The sequence below is a fragment of the Columba livia genome, chromosome 2 (genome assembly GCF_036013475.1).
Source record: "Columba livia isolate bColLiv1 breed racing homer chromosome 2, bColLiv1.pat.W.v2, whole genome shotgun sequence".
Classification (NCBI taxonomy): domain Eukaryota; kingdom Metazoa; phylum Chordata; class Aves; order Columbiformes; family Columbidae; genus Columba; species Columba livia.
Window position 1 is genome coordinate 118,389,046 of NC_088603.1, and position 23,295 is coordinate 118,412,340.

Sequence of the window (23,295 nt, forward strand, 5' to 3'; positions counted from 1 at the left end):
CCGGAAATTTATCACCTTATTTGTTGTTTCAGGAGTTAATCTTAATCACAGAATCACAGAATATCAGGGATTGGAAGGGACCTCGAAAGATCATCCAGTCCAATCCCCCCACCGGAGCAGGAACACCCAGATGGGGTTACACAGGAAGGCGTCCAGGCGGGTTTTGAATGTCTCCAGAGTAGGAGACTCCACAACCTTCTTGGGCAGCCTGTTCCAGTGTTCTGTTACCCTCACTGTGAAGAAGTTTCTTCTCATATTTAAGTGCAACCTCCTGTGTTTGCACCCAATGGCTTAACAGTAAATGCATTTTTCATAGTGTCTTGCCTTACGTTTAGATGCTACTTGGTTAAGTGTGTAGGCCAGTGGTCAGACTCCTGTGCTCTGTTTATTTCCTTGTGGTGCCCAACAGCACCATTCTTTTGACCTCATTAATGTTGATAAATATGTAAAGGGCGAGTGTCAGAGGATGGAGCCAGGCTCTTCTCGGTGACAACCAATGACAGGACAAAGCGCAACAGGTAACCTCATCTAGGTGTTCCTGCTCCGGCAGGGGGACTGGACTAGATGATATTTCCAGGTCCCTTCCAATCCCGAACATTCTGTGACTCTGTGTGTGATTCTCTACACCGTCCCCTTAGGAATCAGAGCTGCAGCCCCTCGGGACCTCGGACCCCTCGCCATCCAAAAACGGAGGAAGAGCAAAGCCGTGATTGCAGCGGTCCCCGCAGAGCGCATGCGCACACCACCTCCTCCCGCAACTCGGCAACCTCTGCCTTCTCCGCGGCGTCAGCCGCGCTCCACCAATCAGAAGCCGCGGCTCTCGTGGCGCCAAAGCTGGAAAGGACCTGGGGGTGTGGCCTGCGGCTCCCGCGCTGGGAGCGGGCTGGGGGGAGGAGGGGGTTCCCTTTTGCCACGCCCCCTCCCCGGGGCTTCCCCGCCATGTGACTGCGGACGTGGCTGCCTTGTCAGGGGGCGATGCCCAGTAGGAAGGTACCGGCGGGAGGTGGGGGGGGAAAGCGGCGCTTCTTCACGGTGAGGGTGGCGGGGCACCGGAACAGGCTGCCCAGGGAGGCTGCGGAGTCTGCGGCTGCCGGAGGCGGCCCGGCGGAGCTCAGTGCTGGGCTCGGCCCGCGGGGGCGGGGAGTTCCCGCCGGCTGGTTGCAGAGCGGGAGTTGTGTGTTGGCGACCGGCTGCACTGCGGCGGGAAAACGGGCCCCTCATTTAGGTGTTCCCGCTCCGGCACGGGGGTTTGAACTAGATGATCTTTTGAGGTCCCTTCCACTCCCTGACATTCTGTGATTCTGTGGTTCACCGCCTTCGGGGTGTTCTCGATTGCGCGGCGTTGACGTTTTCTTCATCGTTATACAGTGAAGGCGCAGCCGTACCGTGGGGAAGGTGTAATTCAGCCTTTTTATTAGGTGACAGTCCGGGGAAAAGTGCAGGGGGAGTAAAGCTATGAGAGGAGAAGAGAGTTGACAAAATTGCTAGCCTTCATATTATTTTTTCAAGTAGCTTTGGGCATAAACGGGAGTAGAGGGAGAAGCCACATGCGCTTTATTTTGATCTCCTCACTTTGGTGCGTTTGGTGCTACTTGCAGGGTAGCGATCAGGATGCTGTCCGATTTGCAGCGCTTATGGTAATATTGAGGTACTGCTGAAAGAGAGGCTACAAGTGTCATGTTTGCTCTGTAAAAGCTAATAGAGTTCAAACGATAGGTCTGGACTGTAAAACATTTTGTTTTCCTTTTAGCATATAGTTAAAATGATGTGAAAATGCTACACTAGTTTTTAAATGTAACTACATTTTAAAGTATTTTTATAGAAGAAAATGTCAACGACAGGCTTAAAATAACTATAGTTCCTTTACGTTACTTTGTAAGACTGACACTATATATTTTCTTCTAAAAGCGTTGGAAGTTCTTGACTAGTGAAAACCTACACACTCCCACTGCCAAGGTTGAACCAGCTCTTGTTGCAATGTCATGAGAGCTTATTATAACAGTAGTTTCTTTTGCAGACAAAGATAATGTTTCTCATTATTATATCAATGAAAACTATACAGATCATGTGAAAGGGCAGCGGTCTTCTCCACGTGCTGACTATTGTTAATCAAACCATTTTACAAAACAAACCAACCTGATAAATAACAAAAAGATATGATGCTGTTATTGTATCCTAAACATTTTGGATAACTTAACTTTGTGTAAGCTTTTCTAAAACACATCTATTTTAACCATTTTGATAGAGTGCAGATTTCTGTCTAACTAACTGATTGGCACCAGTTATGAGTATAAAGTACATTTTGATAGTGTTCTTTTTCCATAAGGGTTTGGTGGGTTTTTATTGTGTGGTTTTGTGTGTGTGTGTGTGTGTGCGTGGTGGGTTTTTTTGTGTATGTGTGTTTGGTTTTGTTTTCTTGTAAGCATATAGTAATTTATACTGTTGCTTGAATAAGCACGTATAGGTTAAAAAGAACCCCGATGTTCAAATGGTAAGATTATATCCATATATGTGTGTGTGTATACATATCAGTCAATGAGAATAGCCTTTTATTAAGAGTAGTAAAAATCGTGAACACAAAGAAAGATTTTTAAACTGTGTTTTAAAAATACCAATCTCAGCACATCACTATCAATAGGAAAAGTATTTTCATGTTGTTGGGGTTTTTTGTTTTGAGTGTTTTGGTTTTTTTTCCCTCTCCAAATGCACACTGATGGGATGGAAAGCAGTGTGCCAGGTCATTGTGACTGTGGTCATACAGTCCAGATTTTTTAATGAATGATTACAACTTGATGAGGTCCTTTCTCAGTTAGGATCGTAGGTATCCTTGTGAATTGTCTTTGAAAAATATGTGTACCGGTTTTCATACCAAAACAAGAAAATCTCGGCTTGAAAAAAAACACAGACTGTTTTAATTCTGCAACCTTTATTTAAATCCTCACTTGAAGGTTTAAAATGCATGGATGTTTTAATATTAAATTAAAACTTCACTTTCTATCCAGGCACTAAAAACAGTAATTATGCTTTCAGGACTTACTGGCATGAACACTGAGTTTTGCTGAAAATGGGATGCCTGCTGTCAAATTCAGTTTTGTGCTGTCTTAAAATTGGGCTCTTAAAACACAAGACTTACTTATTTTAGTTTATGAGTACTTTTACATGAAGTATATGAGGACAAAAGTGAAAGATTGGCTCTCGGTCTGTGTTTGATATTTTTGTGTGCTTTTCTGCAATTGTTCCCTCCAAAAGGTTTGTGGTGTGGTCGTTGTTTTGTTTTTGTTTGTTTCTCAGGGTTTTTGTTTGTTTGTTTAAAAAACCCACAATAAGTCTCTGGAAGTTAGAAGCGCTATTTTCAGCCCTTTGGTGTTTGTTCTGCTCTGCGTTAGAGAAGAATGCGATGATTGTATTGAAATACTTCTGAGTGATGCCTTAGTGACATGGCTAACTTCTGGATTTGCATGTCCATAGCAGGAGGAGTTCATGTAGTGAAACATTTTGTTATTGTTTTTGTCCTTCAGTTTATGTTGTCTTTTGTGTTAGAGAATGTGAAGTGTCAAAGAAATGTCACTTGCATATGAGGTAGATAATATATCTGGTCACGTTTTCCTGGGGGATCATTCCGTGGTTTTGTGGAGCAGCCCAAAGAAATGGGATTATCTGGAGTGTAAAGGGTTGTGTGGTGAGTAGTCTTTGAACATATGACCCCAGTGACTTCATACAGGGTCCTTCTGGGATACAAATATTTGGCATAAGTATAGATTGGTTGAGTGGAGTTGTTCTAGATAGGACTGTAAGGAAAGTTTAAGAAAGGAATGTTGTTTTTACAACTGATCTGGCACCTGACGCCAGCAGGGGGGAAGGACTGAGAGACATCAGACTATGAATCCTTAATGTAAAACAAAGTGTCTTCGAACTAATCCCAGAATGCAAACTCGTTACTGTATTTATTGTTAATAAAATATGCTTTGCTGAGAGATCCTGCCTGGGCCTATTATATTGGCAAGATGATTGTTTCCTACAGGACCGTCTATTTAAAAGTCAAATCTAGCCCCCTGGCCCTATACTTTTAGTAGTCTGTTGCATAATCCTTACATAGATTTGTTGAATTTTCGGAGTGTTCCTCCTTTTTTCTCACACCCATGTAGGCTGACTTACCCTTTACCTCCCTGAAAATAACTAAAGGAGAAATGGGGGAAGGATTACTTGCCATGCCTTTGACGTGGAGGGCTTGATCTAATTCCACCAGCAGGAGTAATTTGATTTTTTTCACTCCTATAGAAGGAACTGCTCCAGAGACAGAATGCAGTGAACAGAGGTCAACAGGCAATTTCTGTATCAGGTAGCCAGCCTAGCCTCTCCTTTTTTAGCTCAAAATTTCAGAGGTCGTGTTTTGTCTTCAGATGCTCTACACAATCCACGAGATTCTTTGCCTGACTCTTTGTTTTCTAATCTTTATTTTTTCATGAGGTATGCCAGGTCTACACAATCTAGCACTTTCAAGCCTGATTCAGTGATTTTTTTTATTTTTCTTTTTTAATACCAATGTCTTGTTTCTAGACACTGCATGCATAACATTAATAAATTACCCAAGATATTTGTTGTATGCCCCATTGTTATGCCAGAGGGAAAAGATTATGATTAACCTTGTGACTTGAGATTAAGAGAACTCACTGTTGTTGCCGCATTCATTTGGGAACAGCATGGCCTTTAGATTAGCTTCATTAGAAATATTTATTCCTGAGAGAAACAAGTTTCTTAAGACATGAGTTTCTCTGTTGCCTTGAAGCGGGCTGGAGTAGAAGCAAAGAGCCTTTAAACCTTTCTGTTTCTGTACACCAGCCGGTGTATTCCTCTGTGCCAGGGTGTCAGGGAGCAGCAGCCCCTGCGTTGGTGGCCTTGCAGGGACAGGATGAAGGTCCCCTCCTTGGCACAGGAACCATCCATCATCCCTGAAGGCAAAGAACTGAATAGATGCCTCGCAGAGCTGCTCCCAGCTCCATTGCACGTGGCCTCCCTGATGATGTAGTGCATTTGTCCTTTGGAGCGTGGTGACATTAGCTGGGTGTGGAAAGTGCAGTCACTGTGTTTCTCTTCAGTTCTTTGCATTGTAGTCGTCATCCAGAGGGAACTCCCTGGTGTCATTTGTGTCCCTGAGAGTTTTTTCTTCCGAACTGCACTTGTAACTTGTTATATACCTATGTCTGTAACACTTTTCTATTGCACACAACATTCCTATTACAAATTTTTAATAAAAATACATTTGTGTGTTTTATATCTGCACACAGATGTCATGCATGCTCAAACTATATACATTTTATATGGCATATTTTTCTTTAAAAAAGTGTTTGGTGTATGTGTGTATGTACCTGTATACATGCACCCGTAAGTATATATGCATCTATGCAGTGCTACTGTGACAAACTCCTGCTCAGTAACTGTGGATTTAAGCTGTAGGTCCAATTTCCAGAGTTCATGTCAGGTATTTATATGGAGAGATATAAATTTTCATGGAGTCTGGGATGAGGAGGGTTGTCTTTAGGGACTGTTCTTTTACTATTTATTTTTTAAGGTGGTGTAGGATGTGGGAAATAGTGGGAAGGTACCTACATTAAAGGCATGGAACCGTCAGTATCAACAATTGTAAGTCCTTCTCTTTCTCTTACCTCCAAATGGTATCTGCCAGAAACTTGCAGTAGCTGAAGAACATCTTGTGTAGAGGCTATATTTCTTTACTTGTTCTGGGACTTCAGGAACTTTTCAGTTTTTCTCAGTAACTGTAGTGGCTATAAATTTCTGTGTAGTGGTAGCAGAAGCTGTTAGATTATCCTGTATCTGGGGAGCAGGATGTGTGTGGCGAGACAGAGAGGTAATTAAGCAGACCTGTCAGTACTGACGGTTTTTCAGGTTGTAATTAAGCTGACATGGTGTCAAGCAGCTGCTGGAGTGGTCCCACTGGTCCTTGTATCCTTTCTTCCGTCACTGTGCCAGCTGTAGATAACTAGTGCTTCTTCCCAAAGAAGTTTTCTGCCTGCTTGGTTCCTCATCACCATGTCTGCACGGGGTCTGGCGAGTGCTGAGCTCTTGGGAAGCACAAGTGGGGAAGGGCTGGTCTATCATGAGGCCACCTGCACTGAGACATCCTGGTACTGCTGCTCTGAAAACCTGAGCAGCGCTGCCCTTACCCAGGATAGTGGAATGGAGGATTAAATAACACTCTTCTGTTGTTAACAGCCATTAACTATTAAAACTCTCTTTTTGCCTGTCACAGACATGATTGTCTAGGTGCCTCTGAAGGAATATTCCCAGCTGTTTAAAAGGCATTCCCAGTGCCATTTCGTGCTGCACTCTAACAATCTAAATATAAGCATAACCATCTGTACCATCTAAGCATAAAACCAGCTATTTGTTCTACTCATTTTAGCATTTTTTTTTACCTTGTCAGCTGTAAGCATACCCTTTCTACATATGTACCCTAACCCTTCTTACCTAGGGAGATGGAACTGGCATGTAGCTTTTATCCTACCTGTTTTTATATGGCATTCCCTTCCCAGATCCTGACAGTTGTGCACCACCTCAGCTGCCACATTTTGCTGCTCATCGCCTGCCTCTTGCGCTGTGCTCTTTCCTTGCTCCATTGGTATTGCACAGCATAGAGAAATAGAGAGACTGTGTCTGTCAAGATATTTAGTGATTTTCAGAAGAACATGGATGAGAAACTTAACAGAGTCGTATCTAGTTCTGTGTTTATTTGGCTACCTAACAACATAAATCTATTACAAAGCCTTGTTTTTTATAATAATGAGCATTTGTGTGGCTTTTTCACTTGTTTGCAACTGTTTGCTCTTTTAATTGGCCATCAAAAGCAGTGTATCGTAAAGCCGTGCTGAAATGGTAGTGCTCTTTTTGGCACATATATATTCTTCAAAACTGGAGTGTCCCATTTAAGAAACAAGCTTAGATGAACTGCATTTTACACTGTAAATTTTTGTCTGTAAAGTGCATCTTGCAAAATCATCTCGAAGCTGTGAAAACATTTGTATAAGCAAGACTTCCTGCACTGGCTAAGGTTGAAAAAAAACCCCATGAAACGAACCAACCAAACAAAAACAAAATTAAAAAATCAAACTAGAGCTGTGCTGGCTGTACTGCTGACTTGGGGCCTGGCAGAAGTCTCGCACTCTGGGGAATGCGGAGGTGAAGTGAATGTCTCCAACTAGAGTAAGGCCTTGCCGTGACATTTGGACACAGAAGCAAAAAATGTGTCTTGACGTGTTTCAGTTATTAGTATTTTCCTCATCCACACTTTCCTCTGTGCAGAGCCAGGAGTACTTACCAAGAGGGCAGCGCAATGCAGACATTCATGTCTAAGCTGCAAATGGAGTTGTGGGCCAGCATCTCCACTGGGAGGAAAGCAGGATTTAAATTCTCTTGGTGGAATAACGTTAACCCTTCTTGTTTAAACCGCTGTGGCCTCCTTACTTGACATCATGTCCTTATTAAAGTGCTTTTGATTCCTTATTTAATACCACATCAGATTCAAGGTTGTACTTCTCATTTATGTATCTGTGGGAGCAGTTTGACCTTGGTGATAGTGACCTCTTGTGGTAGCTGCTTTGCGGTGTAAACACCCGCAGCGGTTTTAGAAGAGGTTTTTAGCAAGGCCAGCTGCTGCCAGAGAAAACTGCAAAGCCCATTTGTTTTACTTTCTTCATGCCACGCGACAATAGGACCGGCTGACTGGAGGGGTGAATCGGGATGCTGCTCACTGTATGGTCTTGGAGAGTTCTTGTTCCATTCTTGCAGGCACTCAAAATATGTAGAGGAAAGACATACACATTATCAGTTCCAAAATGGACAAAAGTTACCAAAGACTTTTTTTATTTGCATATGTTTCATAGTTCAAAGTGTATGTTACAGTCCTGATTGACCAGCCTGACTGAAAATGTACTGGTTAACATAACTTTGGAGTAATCCCTAAATACAGAGAGGAACTGTAGTTGCTTGAGAAAGTGTATGAAAAGAAGAAAGATACATTCAGGCAGATAATATGGTCGGCATTTTGTAAGATAAGTTTCAGTAGCAGAGTGGGCCAAGATGTTTATTGTGCTCAAGATCAATTTATATGTATAAACTGGGGTAGAATCCTAAAACAATAACTTTGGATGTGGTAACAGGCAATTCTTTCAGCTTCAGCTATTCTCAGACATTAAAATCCATTGTATGGAATTAGCACTGGATGCTAATCAGCATCCTGTTCTGTGATTTATCTAATAGTCCAAATGACTTCCAGCGTCCCAGGTAAGAGGAAGGCAACATTTTGTCTACAGTTTTTTAAGAAATGGTTGTGAGAACAAATGTAGTTCTTAAAGCTGAAAGAGTCTGGGGTTTGTTGGTTGGTTTTTATCAGAGACCTGAATAGTTATTACCTAGTTTGACCTCTGAATAACATAGAATTCAATCAGATAAAACGTGAGTTTGAAGGAATTATTTAGTTAAGATGTATTTTCCTCAGCTGTTCCTGTTCAGGACAATATTTTCAGCTTCACTAGGCAGCTAACAGGTATTACAAATGTAACTTAGATCAACAGAAAGTAGTGTACTTATAAAAAATTAAATTTACCCACGACATTTGGGTTGTTATATAATGTTGCATAAAAAAATGCTTGCAAATGTTCAAGACTTTTTTTCCCCAGCTTATTAAAAATTTGAACTGATATTTGTAAGTATTCAGAAGAAGTGGCGCTCTGGATTAAGTAAAGTTCACTTGGAAATAATTATGTGTACACAGTGTTTTTAATGGGTTAATTTTTCCTTGTAGCGGAAGCGATTTTGGAATGCAGAATGTACACCCTTCCCAGATGAGACACCCCTACAGCTGAAAAAATCGAATGTCAGGACATCAGTGGCTCTTACTTCGATTTCCAATGCGTGGCTTAGGTGTGGGGATGGTTTTCAGAGCACTTCAGTGCTGGAGGTAAAATGCTGGCTTACTTAACTGTGCAGAAGATGCAAACTCACAGTTAAACCAGTTTCCATGCTTGACTGAATTATAAGATGTTGCTTGTTTGTTTCTCAATTAACAGCATATTGGTATATCTGTTAAAGCAGATGAAAATGGAAAACAAGTTTACGTAAGGGCATTGTCTTAATTTTCTGAGCGTACATTAATATGTTCTAGATAGCAGGTATCACTTGAAAAAATTCAGTAATACACTGAGGGCTACAAAAGTAATTTGACATATGGGATGGAGCACTGCATTTCCTAAAAAATATGGAACAAAAAGACTCTAGTTTGTATCTGAAGATTTTTTTTGCCAGATCTGAAGAGTATGTTTGCAATAATGAATTCACTATAGAAAATTCTACTTTTTGATGACTCTGAAGGTGTGGAAGTTGGTGCTGATGCTCTTTTGGATGATATATCAAATTATGCTTAATTTTTTGTCTGTGTGTTGGTCTTGTTGGTCATGAGCAGAGATGTTCAGCCAGCTCTGAGTGAGGAGTGTATTTTGCTGACAATGATCCTTATCCAAGTTGCTTTGCTTTTTCTTCTGATACTGGGCAGTCACAGTGTTGCATAGCTTATGTGATTTAATAAAATCACAGACAGGGCCACTGGGTGCTTCTTTTTGTAACCTTTGAGTAGGGCACATGCTTTATCAAGCATGCGCTTCCTTCCCACTTTTAACATTTTAATGCTGAAAATACTGGCTCTTGTTCTTCACAAGATCTGATGTGATTCTTCTCACAGTCACAGCAAGTTTGTATTTTCCAAAACAATGAAAATTCGGCTTTTCTATTAACTGTTCTCATGCTTTACTATCTCAGTTGTTATATAGCAGTCCAGTAGAACAGAGAAAAACTAATTTGAAATTGTGCTACTAATTTGTGGTGGATGAATAACAAACAGTTGTGAGTATGTTACTATGTGTTAAAATTGTCTTTAATGTCTTGGTGATTAAATCTGTCTCCCTGTCTCTTTTTAATATAGTCTGTGAGATCTACTGATAAGAAATCCAGGATTAAGAAGCATCTTGGACCACTGTTAACATCTGCTGAAAGTGGAGTAGGTATGTTATAACTTTCATATTAGCATTGTCAGAACATTGTAACTTTGTTTTGCTTTTTATGAAGGTAGAAGTTGGCTCAAAATATTGGTGGCCGCCTTCTTCTGTTATAGTCAGAAGCTAATTTTGATAAGAGACATGGTCACGATGCTATTGTGATTGGGCTCCTCTGTTCACTTAGAGAGCCAGAAATACGTTCTGCAAACCTGCAAGCACTTCAGGTATTGCTCTTGAACAGGTGAAGGAGGCATCACCAACAGTGTATATAGTGTGTGTTCTGGCAGGGAGAGGATACTTTAATTCTTCACATTTTTAAGAAGAGGGAATGAGAAACAACCCTTAGCTGTCTAGGTGGAGGGCGAAATAATTCTCTCCTGCTAGAGACAGACATGCAGGCATGAGTGAAAATGTGTGTTTTGTAGGTATGAGCAACAGATAGAAAACCAGAATTTTGTCAACCTCCCGCTTTCACCGTCTCCTGTGTGTACACAAGTCTGTTTAATATTGTTACAGAAAAAGAACTCTAGGCATAATAATGAGGAGGAGGAGGACTTACTGACTCGACTGAGTTCTTTCCCTTTTTGAGTCCAAAGGAAAAAAGGAAAAGAGGCTGCAGTGGCTTCTTCAGTCTTTGTGCTTGCTCTAGCAGCTGTGCTGCCTCTGTTGGAGGGAAGGGGCCTACTGGGCACCTTTTGGGGTTCAAAATCATGCTTTTCCAGATTTCTGAAAAGAACCTCTCTGTTTGCAAGAGGAGACATGGTTGTGTTTCTCTCTTTTGGGCCCTCCTGCCTAATTCCAAATCCCCAGTAAGTGTCTAACTTCTCACTTACCTAAAAAACTTCAGTAGTTTTAGGAAGTGGAAAATTCTGCCTTCCTATGGTTGCTAATTTTGCGTGGTCCACTGTAAAGCGTTAGTCCTTTTCTCCTTGCTTTTGTATTAAAAATGATGGAGAAAGGTATTTTGAATTTAAATGTCACACTTCGAAAACACAACAGCTATTCTTCATTACTCCTGAAAAGCTTAGATTTTTTTTTCTGTTGAGACAAAACTAGAAAGTCATCTCTACTGATGGCATACTTCTATTCGTTTGTTATTCGTTGTATAAAGCCAGAGAAATCCTAAACCCAGAATTCTAAGGACAGTCTTTATTTAAACCACTTAGTGTTTTGAAAGGGCACATGTTGGAGCATTAGGACTGTATGTAGAGGACTGTATGTCAGACAGGCATTACTTGTCCTCTCTCTGCCGAAGGACTGGTTGACAGACTCATTGTATAAAATGAAGCATTAGCATTTATTGTGGAGAACCAAAAGGAAAATAATGCAGGTATGTGTAAGAAATACGTGTGAGTTCATGTTCCAGTATTCATGTCTGATGCCTGGTGACAGAACTGATTTTTTTTTTTTTTCCAGTTCAAAAATAATAGTTTAATTTTTAAGACGTTTAAGTTTAACAATATCATATTTATGTAACAATCTAACACCTTACAATTCTTTTTAATAGGATTTGCTGCTGCTGAAAGCTCTAAGGAGGCTGAGGACATAATATGGACCTCTAGTGGCAGTGATTTTTCAGATGATGAAAGTAAAACACTGATTTCAAGGTTACACAGCAAAAAAAGTCATGCTTTCAAAACAGAGGTATCACCTAGCAGATGTGACTTATTGTTAGAGGACAGTAGTAGTGAAGGTAAGTTCAAACACAAGAAACCATCTGTCAGCTTCAAGTGCCGTAATGAAAATTCTTTGAGGTCATTCCGACAAAATGACATGATCTAATCCTATTTCAGTTAAATCAATTGGTGATTTTATCCTGAATTTCATCTGAGTATGGAATAGCACTTAGTATAAATTATGTACAAAAAATTTAAACTTTGGAATAAAGTAGTTGGGCAGGTTATACATAGAGTAAAGCATGTCAGTTCATTTAAATATATTATAGTTTATTTGTACCACTTTCTTCTCTGTGCTGTGGCACAGATACTTGGGTTGTGAACAGCTTTCTCTGCATGCCCTGTTCTGCTGGTGATATTGCTCTCTGCGTCTACTGCCTAGCTGTGGCAGACTTTGCAGCTGCAGATAGCATCATGTTCTGTGATGGGAGTTTTCATTTCAATACACAGTATTCCTTTTTTCTCCTCTTAGCTGCATGGTGCGAACAACCATGAGTTTTGTTCTTAGGACGTGCTTTCTAATTCAGGGAGCAGGGGATGACAGAGGGGAGAGAAATGATTTAAAAGTGAGGCTGAAGACAGAAAAATGTTTACTTGTGTGCTCCATTGCATAAATGTTAATTAGGATAGTGTTTAATTTGTATTAGAACTCGTTAGAAAGTATTTTCAGTGACTACTTCCAGAAAAATAAATCAGGTTAGCTTTGTAATACTTCAGCCAGATCTGAAGTATTACAGCTAGACTTGACATCCTGGATGTCTGGCAGTGTGCAAACACCACTGTGAGTTGGTTCTTTCATCCATATTTTTGTCATGGATTTAACAGTGTCATTGACGTATCTGATAATTATATTTTATAATGCCTAGTAATTTTCTTTTCTTGTTTTGGAAATGGAAGTACTTTCCATTTTCTAGACTGCAATCTAATACTCACCAGTAATGTTTCTAACCTGCCATTAACATCATTCTGTTGCACTTGTTTCCTGCAAGTATATCCTGCAGGTTTTAAGCTTTAATTCTCTTTTTTTAAGGGACAATTCACAGACTTAGTTTTACTCTTGTCAGATAGCAAAATTTGGTTTCTCTTTGTAAATGGAGAAACTGTGATGCATTATGTTTCTTCTTGAAGGTATTGAGAAAGTCCAATAATTTCCTGTTTTTCTTCTAAACCCAAAAATATATGGAAAGCAATTGTTGAAAGCAGCAGGTAGTGAAAGAACTGTAATTTCCATGCTTTTTCAAGTAACCATCATATACAGTAATTACAGTATTGTACGCATGCATCTCTGTGTGTGTGCATATATATGTGCAGTTTAAGTATGGGGATAATAGCTGAGAAAGTGTTTTTAAAAGTGACATTCCCTTTCACGTGAAGTTCACCTTTAGAGACATAGTGTTAGTACTTGAGCGTGGCAAAATAAAACACACCGTCTTGTGTTTTATTAAGGAATTTATATGGCTGTCACAAGTTGCACGTGGCTTGCCACTCAGCTTCAAGAGAGACTTCTTTGTGCTACCTGGTCACTGATGTCTGTGTTTAAAATTTGTGATGGAGCTTTCTCATAGTTAGAAAGGCATTCATACGCATGAAAAGGCAGAAACACCAGAGCTATGTGTTTATTTGTCTGAGTGACTTCAGAGTTTGCAAGTCCCATGAAGAAATCGGGGATTTAGCCTACGGTAGCACTGCCAAGCCCAGAAGGTGCTGCTGCGGTTCCATGGATCTGTACAGATGCCTGGAGCATTCTGCAGTTGCCTCCTTTCTCTCCTGCCTCTCCCCTGTATGTTACTCTTGTGGTGTTAGAAATGTGACTTTAACAAAAGCAAAAAAGCAAAACCAAAAAAGTTTTCATCCTTCCTCCTCCGAATATGCTCATTTATACAAAATACAACAAGATTCTTCCTCTGAGGCACTTGGACCTGCAGGGTGGTGGGGCTGCTAGAGCAGCTCAGCTTCCACTGCCTTCAGGAGATCCTTGGAGGTATGAGTGGAATTTTAGAGTGGCATTAAACACCACCTGGTTGTGAGGATGGTGGAAGGACTGTTCTGTATCTCCACCTTTGTTTATCGCCTTTTTCTTTTCATAAACTCAATTTCTTCTTGTGCCTGTTTCTATTAATTTATCCTAAACAATCCTCTGATTTGCAGACCTGTGTATTTAGCCATGGTATTTTAGGTCAACATTTCAACTAGGTTTTTAATTTCTCTGGGGGGGTTACCACTTACAGCAGATGTTAACTTACACCGAATTTTCAGCTGTGCCAGGTTGCCGAGGTATTTGCTTAGACCAGTTAATTCTGAACAAGTGCACTTGGAAAATACAGTGCAATTGGGGAAAAAAGAAAGCCTAACTAGAACCTAGGAAAACTAAAAACTAAATTAAAAACCCACTACTTACCTAAGCAGTTAAATATACTGCATTCTTGTGGGCAGTACTTTGAAAACTTCTTTAAATGTAATTTATATATCTTTCTTCACAGAAACTTCTATTGTCTGCTAGTAGGATTTAGCTTTTATGAGAGACAGGATCACAAAATAGTTCATTGTAAAGATCAGTTGAACATATGTAAATAATAACTTTGCACTTTCTCCCAAGTGAGGGATAATTGTAACATTACTCTGTTTGACTCGGTGCTTATGAATAATATATGGTGATTAAGATAAATTATTTTTGTAAATATTTTTATTTTAGATGAACCAGAATTCATTGATTGGGAGAAGGACAGTGATTCTACCGATAGGTGTGATGGATCAGAAAAAGATGACAGCTCACTGGAGATATCAGACTCGGACTCCTGCAAAAATATTAATTCTCTGCCTGTCAAAGAAGAGAATGATGAGCTTTGTAAGGTAAGAAACTCAGGTTAAGAAAAAAGAAGTTTCTACTATAATTTCTACTATATAGTTTCCACTATAATATTTGATTGCATTTAATTTGGAGGAACGTGAGGTTTTTGCTTACCTCATCTCTTCAGAAGAAATTCTGTAAACAAGAATTTCAAGGCATTTTCTCTGACTGCCAAACCTCAAAACCAGGCAGTGTCCCACACCTGGAGCTTGGCAGTGTGGTCACTGAGTCACGGGTGGCTGAGGCAGGAGGGCACCTCTGGAGATCCTCTAGTCAAACCCTCTGCTCAAAGCAGCATCAGCAGGTTACTCAGGAGTCTCTCCGGTTGGGTTTTGAGTGTCTTCAGGGGTGGAGATTCCACAACCTCTCTGGGCAGCCTCTGCCAGTGTTTGGTCACCCTCACAGTGTGGAAGTTTGTTCTTAAATTTAGGTGGAATTTCTTGGATTTTAATGTGTGTGCAAAAAGGTGATGAAGTAAGTAGGTTTCTCACTGGAGATATGGTAATCTGGATTTTTTACAGCCCCTGGCTGCCTGTTGCTAATTAATGTCCAAATTTCCAGTAATGTGGTGGGTGAGAGAGTTATCTGTTTATTTTCAGTACTTTGAGACCTTGGCCATATCAAATCCAGGTATCATGACTAGAGCGTGTTCTGAGAGCGATGGTAAGGTACTAACTACAGGATCACCCACATCACTGAAAGGTGATGCAGATTGAAGAGCTCGGGAAAGGGGCAGCAGTGGATATTGAATCATACCAGCTAAGATTTGGTAGTATTTTTTTTTTTTTGTAGAAAACATAAATTTATTTATAGAGAAGGCATGCTGGATCAAGTATAAAAGGTGGCAGAAATTTTGATCTTTATTTAGTGTCTTCAGTGCCATGACTTGTATTAAAAGACTGGAGATTTGACACTATCCTAGGCGAAGTTAACTTTTCACCTCTGGTGCTGGGGGCTGCCTGCACCTGCAATCTTGGAGGATCTGGTCCCATCTGGAATACTGCATTACGTTTAAGAAGGACAAGGAATTACTGACAATACTCCAGTGGCAGGTAACGAAGATTATCAGGGGTCTGGAGCATCTTTCTTTGGAAAGACTGAGAGAGCTGGGTCTGTTCAGCCTGGAGAAGGCTGACATGGGACCTTGTTAATACTTTTAAATATCTCAAGGGTGGGTGTCAAGAGGATGGGGACCAGACTCCTTTCAGTGGTGCCCAACTATAGGATGAGGGGGCAGAGGGCACAGACTGAAGCACAGGAGGTTCCATCTGAATATGAGGAGAAACTTCTTTACTGTGAGGGTGCCAAAGCACTGGAACAGGCTGCCCAGAGAGACTCTGGAGTCTCCTTCTCTGGAGACATTCAAACCCTGCCTGGACACATTCCTGTGTGATCTGCTCTGGTGAACCTGCTTTGGCGGGTGGATTGGACTAGATGATCTCCAGAGGTCCCTTTCACCCGGCACAGGGGAGGCTTCAGCTGGAGGGGGAGTGGGTGGAGGGAGCTGGAGAGCCTTGCTCGGGCAGCCCCGGCCCAGCGAGTCTGGGCTGCCGGAGCTTCCCAGGGCCCCGGAGGAGCTGAGGACACGCAGCCCCGGGCCCGCTCCCCCGGCGGCGCTGGGCCTGCGGGCGGAGCCGAGGCGCTGCGGCGGGGCTCCGGCAGAGGGCGCCGCCGGCTCGGGCTGTGCGGCGCTGCCGGGGGCGGGAGAGCGGCGGGGCCGACGCTGGCAGGCTGGCCTGGGCGGAAACGGGCCGGGCTGCGGCCGGCGGTGGAGACAGGAACGGGCGAGGCTGTTGCCGCAGCGGATTAAAGCCTTACTTAAATCCGTTTAAATTTATGTATCGATTCTTTATTAAAAGTCACTGTGAGAGAGTATGATGCCGTGGCCACACGTGACCTGGCTTCTGGCTCGTAGCAGAAGGTGTCCATAGCAGTTTAGCATCTGTAGCTCAGAGTTCAGCAAGGGCTCATCAATTACCTGAATGCAGGGTGTAGCATGGAGGGAGTTGGTCTTTTCTCCCAAGCAGCAAGTGATAGGACATGAGGAAATGGCCTCAAGTTGCGCCAGGGAAGGTTTAGGTTGGATATTGGGAAAAATTCTTCACAGAAAGTGTTGTCAGGCATTGGAACAGGCTGCCCAGGGAAGCAGTGGAGTCACCATCCCTGAAGGGGTTTAAAAGACGTTTAGAATCAGGTTCTTAGGGACATGGCTTAGTGCTAGAGTTAGGTTAGGTTATGGTTGGATGTGATGATTCTGAGGGTCTCTTCCAACTGAAATGATTCTATGATTCTATTCTATGAAGTACTTTTCAGGTTTGTGAAGAACTGATTTAAAATAGCTCCAGTCCTGGGTGACAGAAGAGACCACACAGTCTACATAAACCTGGGAAAGTCCTGGGATTTATGCAAGCAGTAAAAGTTGTTCTGCTTTTATTGTACTAGCATGACTTACCCCAAGGTAGATGGAGAGTTGGATAAATGTTATGAGACACATTCATATTAGTAAATGGTGCTCATGAGAGGGCTTTTTCAGATGTAACTGTACTTTAATAAAAGTTTTCAACTCTAACCAGAATAGTTATGCTACTACAAAAGATATGGCTACCTTGAGAATCTAAGGATGCCTTTGCAGATTTCCATTTTCCCCTTCCCAGCTGGAGTGCTGTGCAGTGGGAGTTTTCATGGGTGGTCATCCTTACCAGGAAACTTTCTTCTGGGAATTTGGTGTATGCAGGAGGGTAAATCCCCAGCAATTGCTGTGGCTGTTGCAGGCTTAGTTTTGCTTTACTTGGGATATGCTGTTTTCCTAGAAAAAAAAATGCAGGCAAGCTGTTTGAGAGGTTTCCAAGAGAGAACAGAAAAGCAGTGTTCACTATAGGAGGTCATTTGCTGTATGAGTATTCTTTAAAAGGGCCTGTTAATTATGTTGCCTAGTTCATAGTGGGGGAAGGAAAAAAAGCCAAATGTTGATATATCATCATTTTTGTGGTATTTACTAAATCTCTGGAACCTAATGGAGTGTGTGGATAATCAAAAGACCATGAAATTTATTTTACCCCACTTCAAAATATGCCAAATACCAAGAGGTCCTGGAGGTTTAGGATTGCTGCCAAAATAGCTTTATGGTAGTATTTACCCATGGTAGGGCCGTACTAGGTTTGTAATGGGAAATCTCAAAAAATGAATAACTTCGCAGCTTTTTTTTCCCGTGTACATACCAACGGATCTAATTTGAAAATGACTTCTATTCAGTGATAATTAACTACATAGAAAGACTTCATGTATTGTTTTGGTATGAAGATAAAACTCTTGCTTATCTGTAGGGTGTAAAACTACAGTCACGATTCAGGTTATGTTCCAAGTCCCTGTACTGTGTCTTGCCTATCAACTCGCCACCTCTGATGTGTAAAGCTGCTTGATAGAGGATAATGAGGAAGGCAAGTTGAAGCTGGTCTTGTGGTGAGCAGCAGTTAGCTAATTTTTGGTTTTGGTTCAATTCAGAATTTTTGAAGAAAACATGTGCAAGATATGACATGGTCATGCTTGACTTTGTATAGTTTTAGGGGGTGGGAGACTTTATTTTTTAATTTTTAACTTTCCTTTGACCTATAGCTGGTGATGCAGGACAGAGATCTGGCAAGACGTGATACCGGATGGTTTTATTCTGAGAGTTCCTCTGCTTCAGGTTGCCTGTGGTGGATACCTAAGTTGAACTTTTTATTGGAGACTATGGTGCTAAAATAAAAATTAACATTAATGGTTAATATTTAAGCATACATGTTTTCTAGAAAAGTAGTCACCTCAGAATTGATCCAACATATTTTTATGCATTGGTAATGACCATTTTTTGCCTGACTTGCACATAGACCTTGTCTCATGAGCTGAAGTTACATATTTTGTAAGAATTGTTCATCTCTAAATTATTTTCAACTTCTAAATGTTTTAATGCTAGGCATTAAATGAAATTCAATGCTCTTGTACGTTAATTCATGTCTTCTGCCATACTGCAGGAACCTTCTCTGGCCCTGTGCACTGAGTGGCATCTTCCATACTCAGATCCCTTCTTAAAACACCTTCTGTAACTCAGTCCCTTCAAGTAAGCCAGTGTTTTTCTGGAGTATATAATTTTGGTATCTTACAGAGTATGGTCTTTTCTTTTTGTCCCGCATGTTAAATCTACTTATCAGTTTCCGATGGGCAGCCAGATTTGCTTGCTTTATATGCAAGACGAGTGAGATTTATCCCAGAATGGTGTGAGGAGAATTTTTCGCCCTTGTATTGCTAATGTGTAGGAATTAGGTAGTCTTCTGTACTTGCTCTGTAGCACTAATAAGGTTTTAACTGGTTACAGCAGTCCCTCTTTATTGCAGAACGCACTAATAAGCTTGTCTGCTCATCTTAACTTCTAATTTGGATGAAGTTAAAAAAAGCCACATGGTTAAGAACTCATTTCTTTTAAATAAATACAGAATGGTAATACACCCAGAGTATCTTGCTGTATGCTGACAGACAACTGAAAAAGCAAATTGCCATACTTTGTATGTTTCAAAACTTTGTTAAATGAAACACCATCATGTTCTCAGCTCTCTACACTGCTGTGGGCTATGTGTGCTGACAGTGGGTGATCTGATGTTGTTGAGTCTTTTGCAAAAATTGTTGTAATCTTGTGCAAAAGGTTAATATTTGCGTTTTCCCTGAGTGAAGAACACGTTATTTGAGAAGTCCTTCATGTGCATGGATGTATGTCAATGTATGTCTTTTACCTGAGACCTTCTCATCTGTGAAAATAAGGTTCACTCAGTCGCTTAGTTCAAGGCTTTATCGCTGTCTTAACGTTGCCTTTAAATACCCCAAACTCTGTCCTTCTCTGAGGGGGATTCAGCACACCTAATGAAATTCTGAAGAGATCACTTAAAGGGTGAGTGGGCCAAGATTTTCCTGTTATTTCTGGGCCTGCTTTCATGTCCTTACTCTCTTGATCCATTATAATGGTAGTTATAACTATCATTTGCTTTGTAATTAGATTTAAGTCTAGAACTATTGTTGTGTAACAGAATTTAAAATAGGTTATCTCAAGGTAGGGAATCATTATTATGGCAAATGGAATTTGTGTCATCCTGTCAGACTGATGACTTAACTCTGATAAAGGGTGATGATACGACCATGTTATTGCAAACAATTATTTTTGTCAGTCCATTACCGAAGGAAGCTTATTAGAATATATACAAGAATACCCACAAGCGTACTATTATTTCTAAATGTGCACTTCATGGAATAATTCAGGTTGATAGGGACTTCAAAACATCTCCAGTTCAACCTGCACAAAGCAGGCTCAGGTGCAAGATCAGACAAGGCCGCTTAGTGCTTTATCCAGTTGGATCTTGGAAAACTCTAAGGATGGAGACAGCATAACCAGTCTGGGCAACATCCTTCTTTCCCTGCCTCTCTTCTCACTGTTTCCCCAAAAACTGGAACCTTACTTCTGTGGGTAGAACTGGTCTTTTCTGGCAGGGCTCCTCAGGTGGGGTTTTTAGGCATGACTGTTAATCAAAAGACTGCAAGTTAATAGTGGTACAGAAACAAATGTTTTTGCATTCATATCAGCAAGGTGGAATGATTGATATCTGAACTGCTAGACAAAACTTAACTTGTGTACCAGCTGCTTTCTGCTGCATCCCACCTGCAGGGATTGATTTTAAATCAGGATTGAAGATGCTAATTCAGCTAATTCCTAGCTGGCTCAAATGTTCCTTGCTTTGGTGGTTTGAAGCATCCTGGGAAGACTTTTCTTTATAATTCTGAGAGACAGAAGTTCAAATCTTAGTGTAGCTGAACCGGCTCATTATCTTCCTCAAGAATGACACAGTCAGTCATATGAGTGTCTTGACACTCATTAAGTGTCTTTCTGGTGGTGTAGAAATGTTGGAAGTCCATGCTGCCTGTTTTGAAGGAAGTTTCTGTGATCATAGTTGCTACACTTGCAGGTGCTTGCATATATGTGTGTCTGCTCTTGTAGGTGTTGCAGAGTGTCACGGAGGTAGCTGTGCTTCTTTATGCCTAGTTTGTGAAATTCTCCAGATGTCTTATTATCTGAATGTAATGGCGACTCCTATGTGCCACGTCCTGGGTGTACAAAATCTGACGGATCGCAGGAGGTACCACAGTGACATAAACAGACTTTAGACCTTGTGCTGTCATTCCCAGACTGTATTTTTCTGCTGTTTGAAGCACTAGGCTGTTTGTGCATGCTAATCCAGCCCCTCGGCTTTGTATAACTTAAGGCTTCAGCTGAGCCCAATGTTCTTTCTTGCACAGCTCTGGAGAGGAACAACTTTAAGTACAGCTGACAGCATTGCTATCTCAGCATCCGCGTACCAAATGCTCTCCTCTTTGCTGTCTTCCCCCCCTCCCCACCACGTTTGCCTGGTGATTTAAACAAGATTCAAGTGGCCTGTGTTAGTTTTCTTGCAGCACACATCTGCGTTTCCTCAGGCCTGGCACCTCTGGGCATTGTAGCTCTCTTCACAGCACTGCAGAGGGGCTTCAGGAGTACTAGGGAGAAGGAAAGTGACATATGTTTGCACCGTCAGGGCCCTACCTCCATCTCAAGATGTGAAGCTAAGAAAGAGGGTCTCTCCTGTCTCCCTTTGGTAGCCTGACTGGTGCTCAGCAGAAGAGGCTACAGGGAAGAGACGGGCATGTGCTGCCAGGAGTGCAGTGCTCCAGGTTCCAGTATAAGTTGGGGAACAACCTGTAGTGAGCAGTGTAGGGGAAAGGGACCTGGGGCTCCTGGTGGACAGCAGGATGACCATGAGCTAGCACTGTGCCCTTGTGGCCAGGAAGGCCAATGGCATCCTGGGGTGTATTAGAAGGGGGGTGGTTAGTAGGTCAAGAGAGGTTCTCCTCCCCCTCTACTCCGCCCTGGTGAGACCACATCTGGAATATTGTGTCCAGTTCTGGGCCCTCAGTTCCAGAAGGACAGGGAACTGCTGGAGAGAGTCCAGCGCAGGGCAACAAAGATGATTAAGGGAGTGGACATTCTCCTGTATGAGGGAAGGCTGAGGGAGCTGGGGCTCGTTAGCTTGGGAGAAGAGAAGACTGAGGGGTGACCTCATTAATGTTTATAAGTATGTAAAGGGTGAGTGTCATGAGGATGGAGCCAGGCTCTTCTCGGTGACAACCAATGATAGGACAAGGGGCAGTGGGTTCAAACTGGAACACAGGATGTTCCACTTAAATATGAGAAGAAACTTCTCCACAGTGAGGGTGACAGAGCACTGGAACAGGCTGCCCAGGGGGGTTGTGGAGTCTCCTTCTCTGGAGACATTCAAAACCCACCTGGACATATTCCTGTGTAACCTCATCTAGGTGTTCCTGCTCCGGTGGGGGGATTGGACTGGATGATCTTTTGAGGTCCCTTCCAATGCCTAACATTCTGTGATTCTGTGAAAAGGATGAAGCCAGAGGAGTTAACAACATTAACAGAAAGTGAAGGCTTTTGTCTTACTTGTTTCTGCACCTCTAATGAGAATTTCTGTTGTTTGCCATTATGGATCATTTGCTAATAGTTTTGCGCTCTGCAAAGAGCCATGAGGACAGTGAGAAAGCTGCTGGGTTTTGATTTGTCCAACTTTATCTTCATAACTAATTCCTGAAGATATGTGTCTCCGGACTCCTCAGGCCAAATTGGAGGAGAGATTGGTTTGAATTTGTTTGAAATCCATTTTGAAGGAAATGGTGAAAGAGAAGTTTTAGTGGAATGCATAAGACCAATCTTAAACATTTCTTGTTCTGAAATATGTGCTTTCTAAATACTGTGGTTCTGGAAGGAGACCTGAACAGAGTAGATTGGCTAGTAGCTTGAATTCTTTAAAAACCTTTGCTTCAATCTTCCTTGTAGGTTGTCACTTTGTTTTAAAAATAATTTAATGATCTTTCAGTGGCTGGTTCTGTAACCCTTCATGCCACTTTGTTTCATCAAGCAGAGGCCCGAATATATCAGGGAAAGTAAAATGCTCTTTTACTACCAGGCATGTTTTTTGCATCCAGTGGTGAAGAAAATGTTTCTTGTCCTTTTAAGGCACCTGGTGTAGTTGCAGCTTGCATCTTTTCACAAGTGAGCCTTACTGGTCTAGGGGTTTGTGGCAGCTATGCAAGAAACGCATATGTATGGCTATCTGGAAAAAAAAATGCATGTGTAATACTGCTTATAGAATGGCTATTAAGTGAAAAGAAGATATTTAAATGTCCAAGATAATCCGGTTCCTGGTAGAACAAGTAAAACATGAGGTATACAAAAATCATCCAACTATCCCTTTATTTAGGCTTCATCTTCTTCAGAGTTTATTGTCACTTTTCACCAAAACAGAACTGTTCCTTTGGTGGTAAGGCTTTGTATATATAGGCTTTTTGTAGAATCGACCGAACTGTGAAGATCATAGAATCACAGATCATAGAATGGTTTGAGTTGGAAGGGACCTTAAAAATCATCCAGTTCCAACCCCCTGCCATGGGCAGGGACACCTTCCACTAGACCAGGTTGCTCAAAGCCCCATCCAGCCTGGCCTGGAACATTTCCAGTGATGGGGCATCCACAGCTTCTCTGGGCAGCCTGTTCCAGTGCCTCACCACTCTCATGGTGAAAAATTTTCTTCCTTATATTTAGTCTAAATCTTCCTTCTTTCAGTTTAAAGCCATTGCTCCTTCT

The 23,295-nt window shown here is 41.6% G+C and overlaps 1 protein-coding gene across 2 annotated transcripts in view; it reads left to right on the forward strand.

The window, feature by feature from the left end:
* Positions 1 to 861: 861 nt before the first annotated feature.
* The window catches only part of SPIDR (scaffold protein involved in DNA repair), a 212,735-nt gene continuing 190,301 nt past the window's right edge, over positions 862 to 23,295 (forward strand). For both annotated transcript variants that reach the window (XM_013368108.3, XM_021292034.2), the window contains exons 1-5: positions 862 to 990; positions 8,819 to 8,974; positions 9,992 to 10,070; positions 11,572 to 11,757; positions 14,433 to 14,590. In XM_013368108.3, coding sequence (XP_013223562.2) covers positions 976 to 990; positions 8,819 to 8,974; positions 9,992 to 10,070; positions 11,572 to 11,757; positions 14,433 to 14,590 — 594 coding nt within the window. In that variant the 5' untranslated portion in view covers positions 862 to 975. The remainder of the gene's footprint in view (positions 991 to 8,818; positions 8,975 to 9,991; positions 10,071 to 11,571; positions 11,758 to 14,432; positions 14,591 to 23,295) is intronic.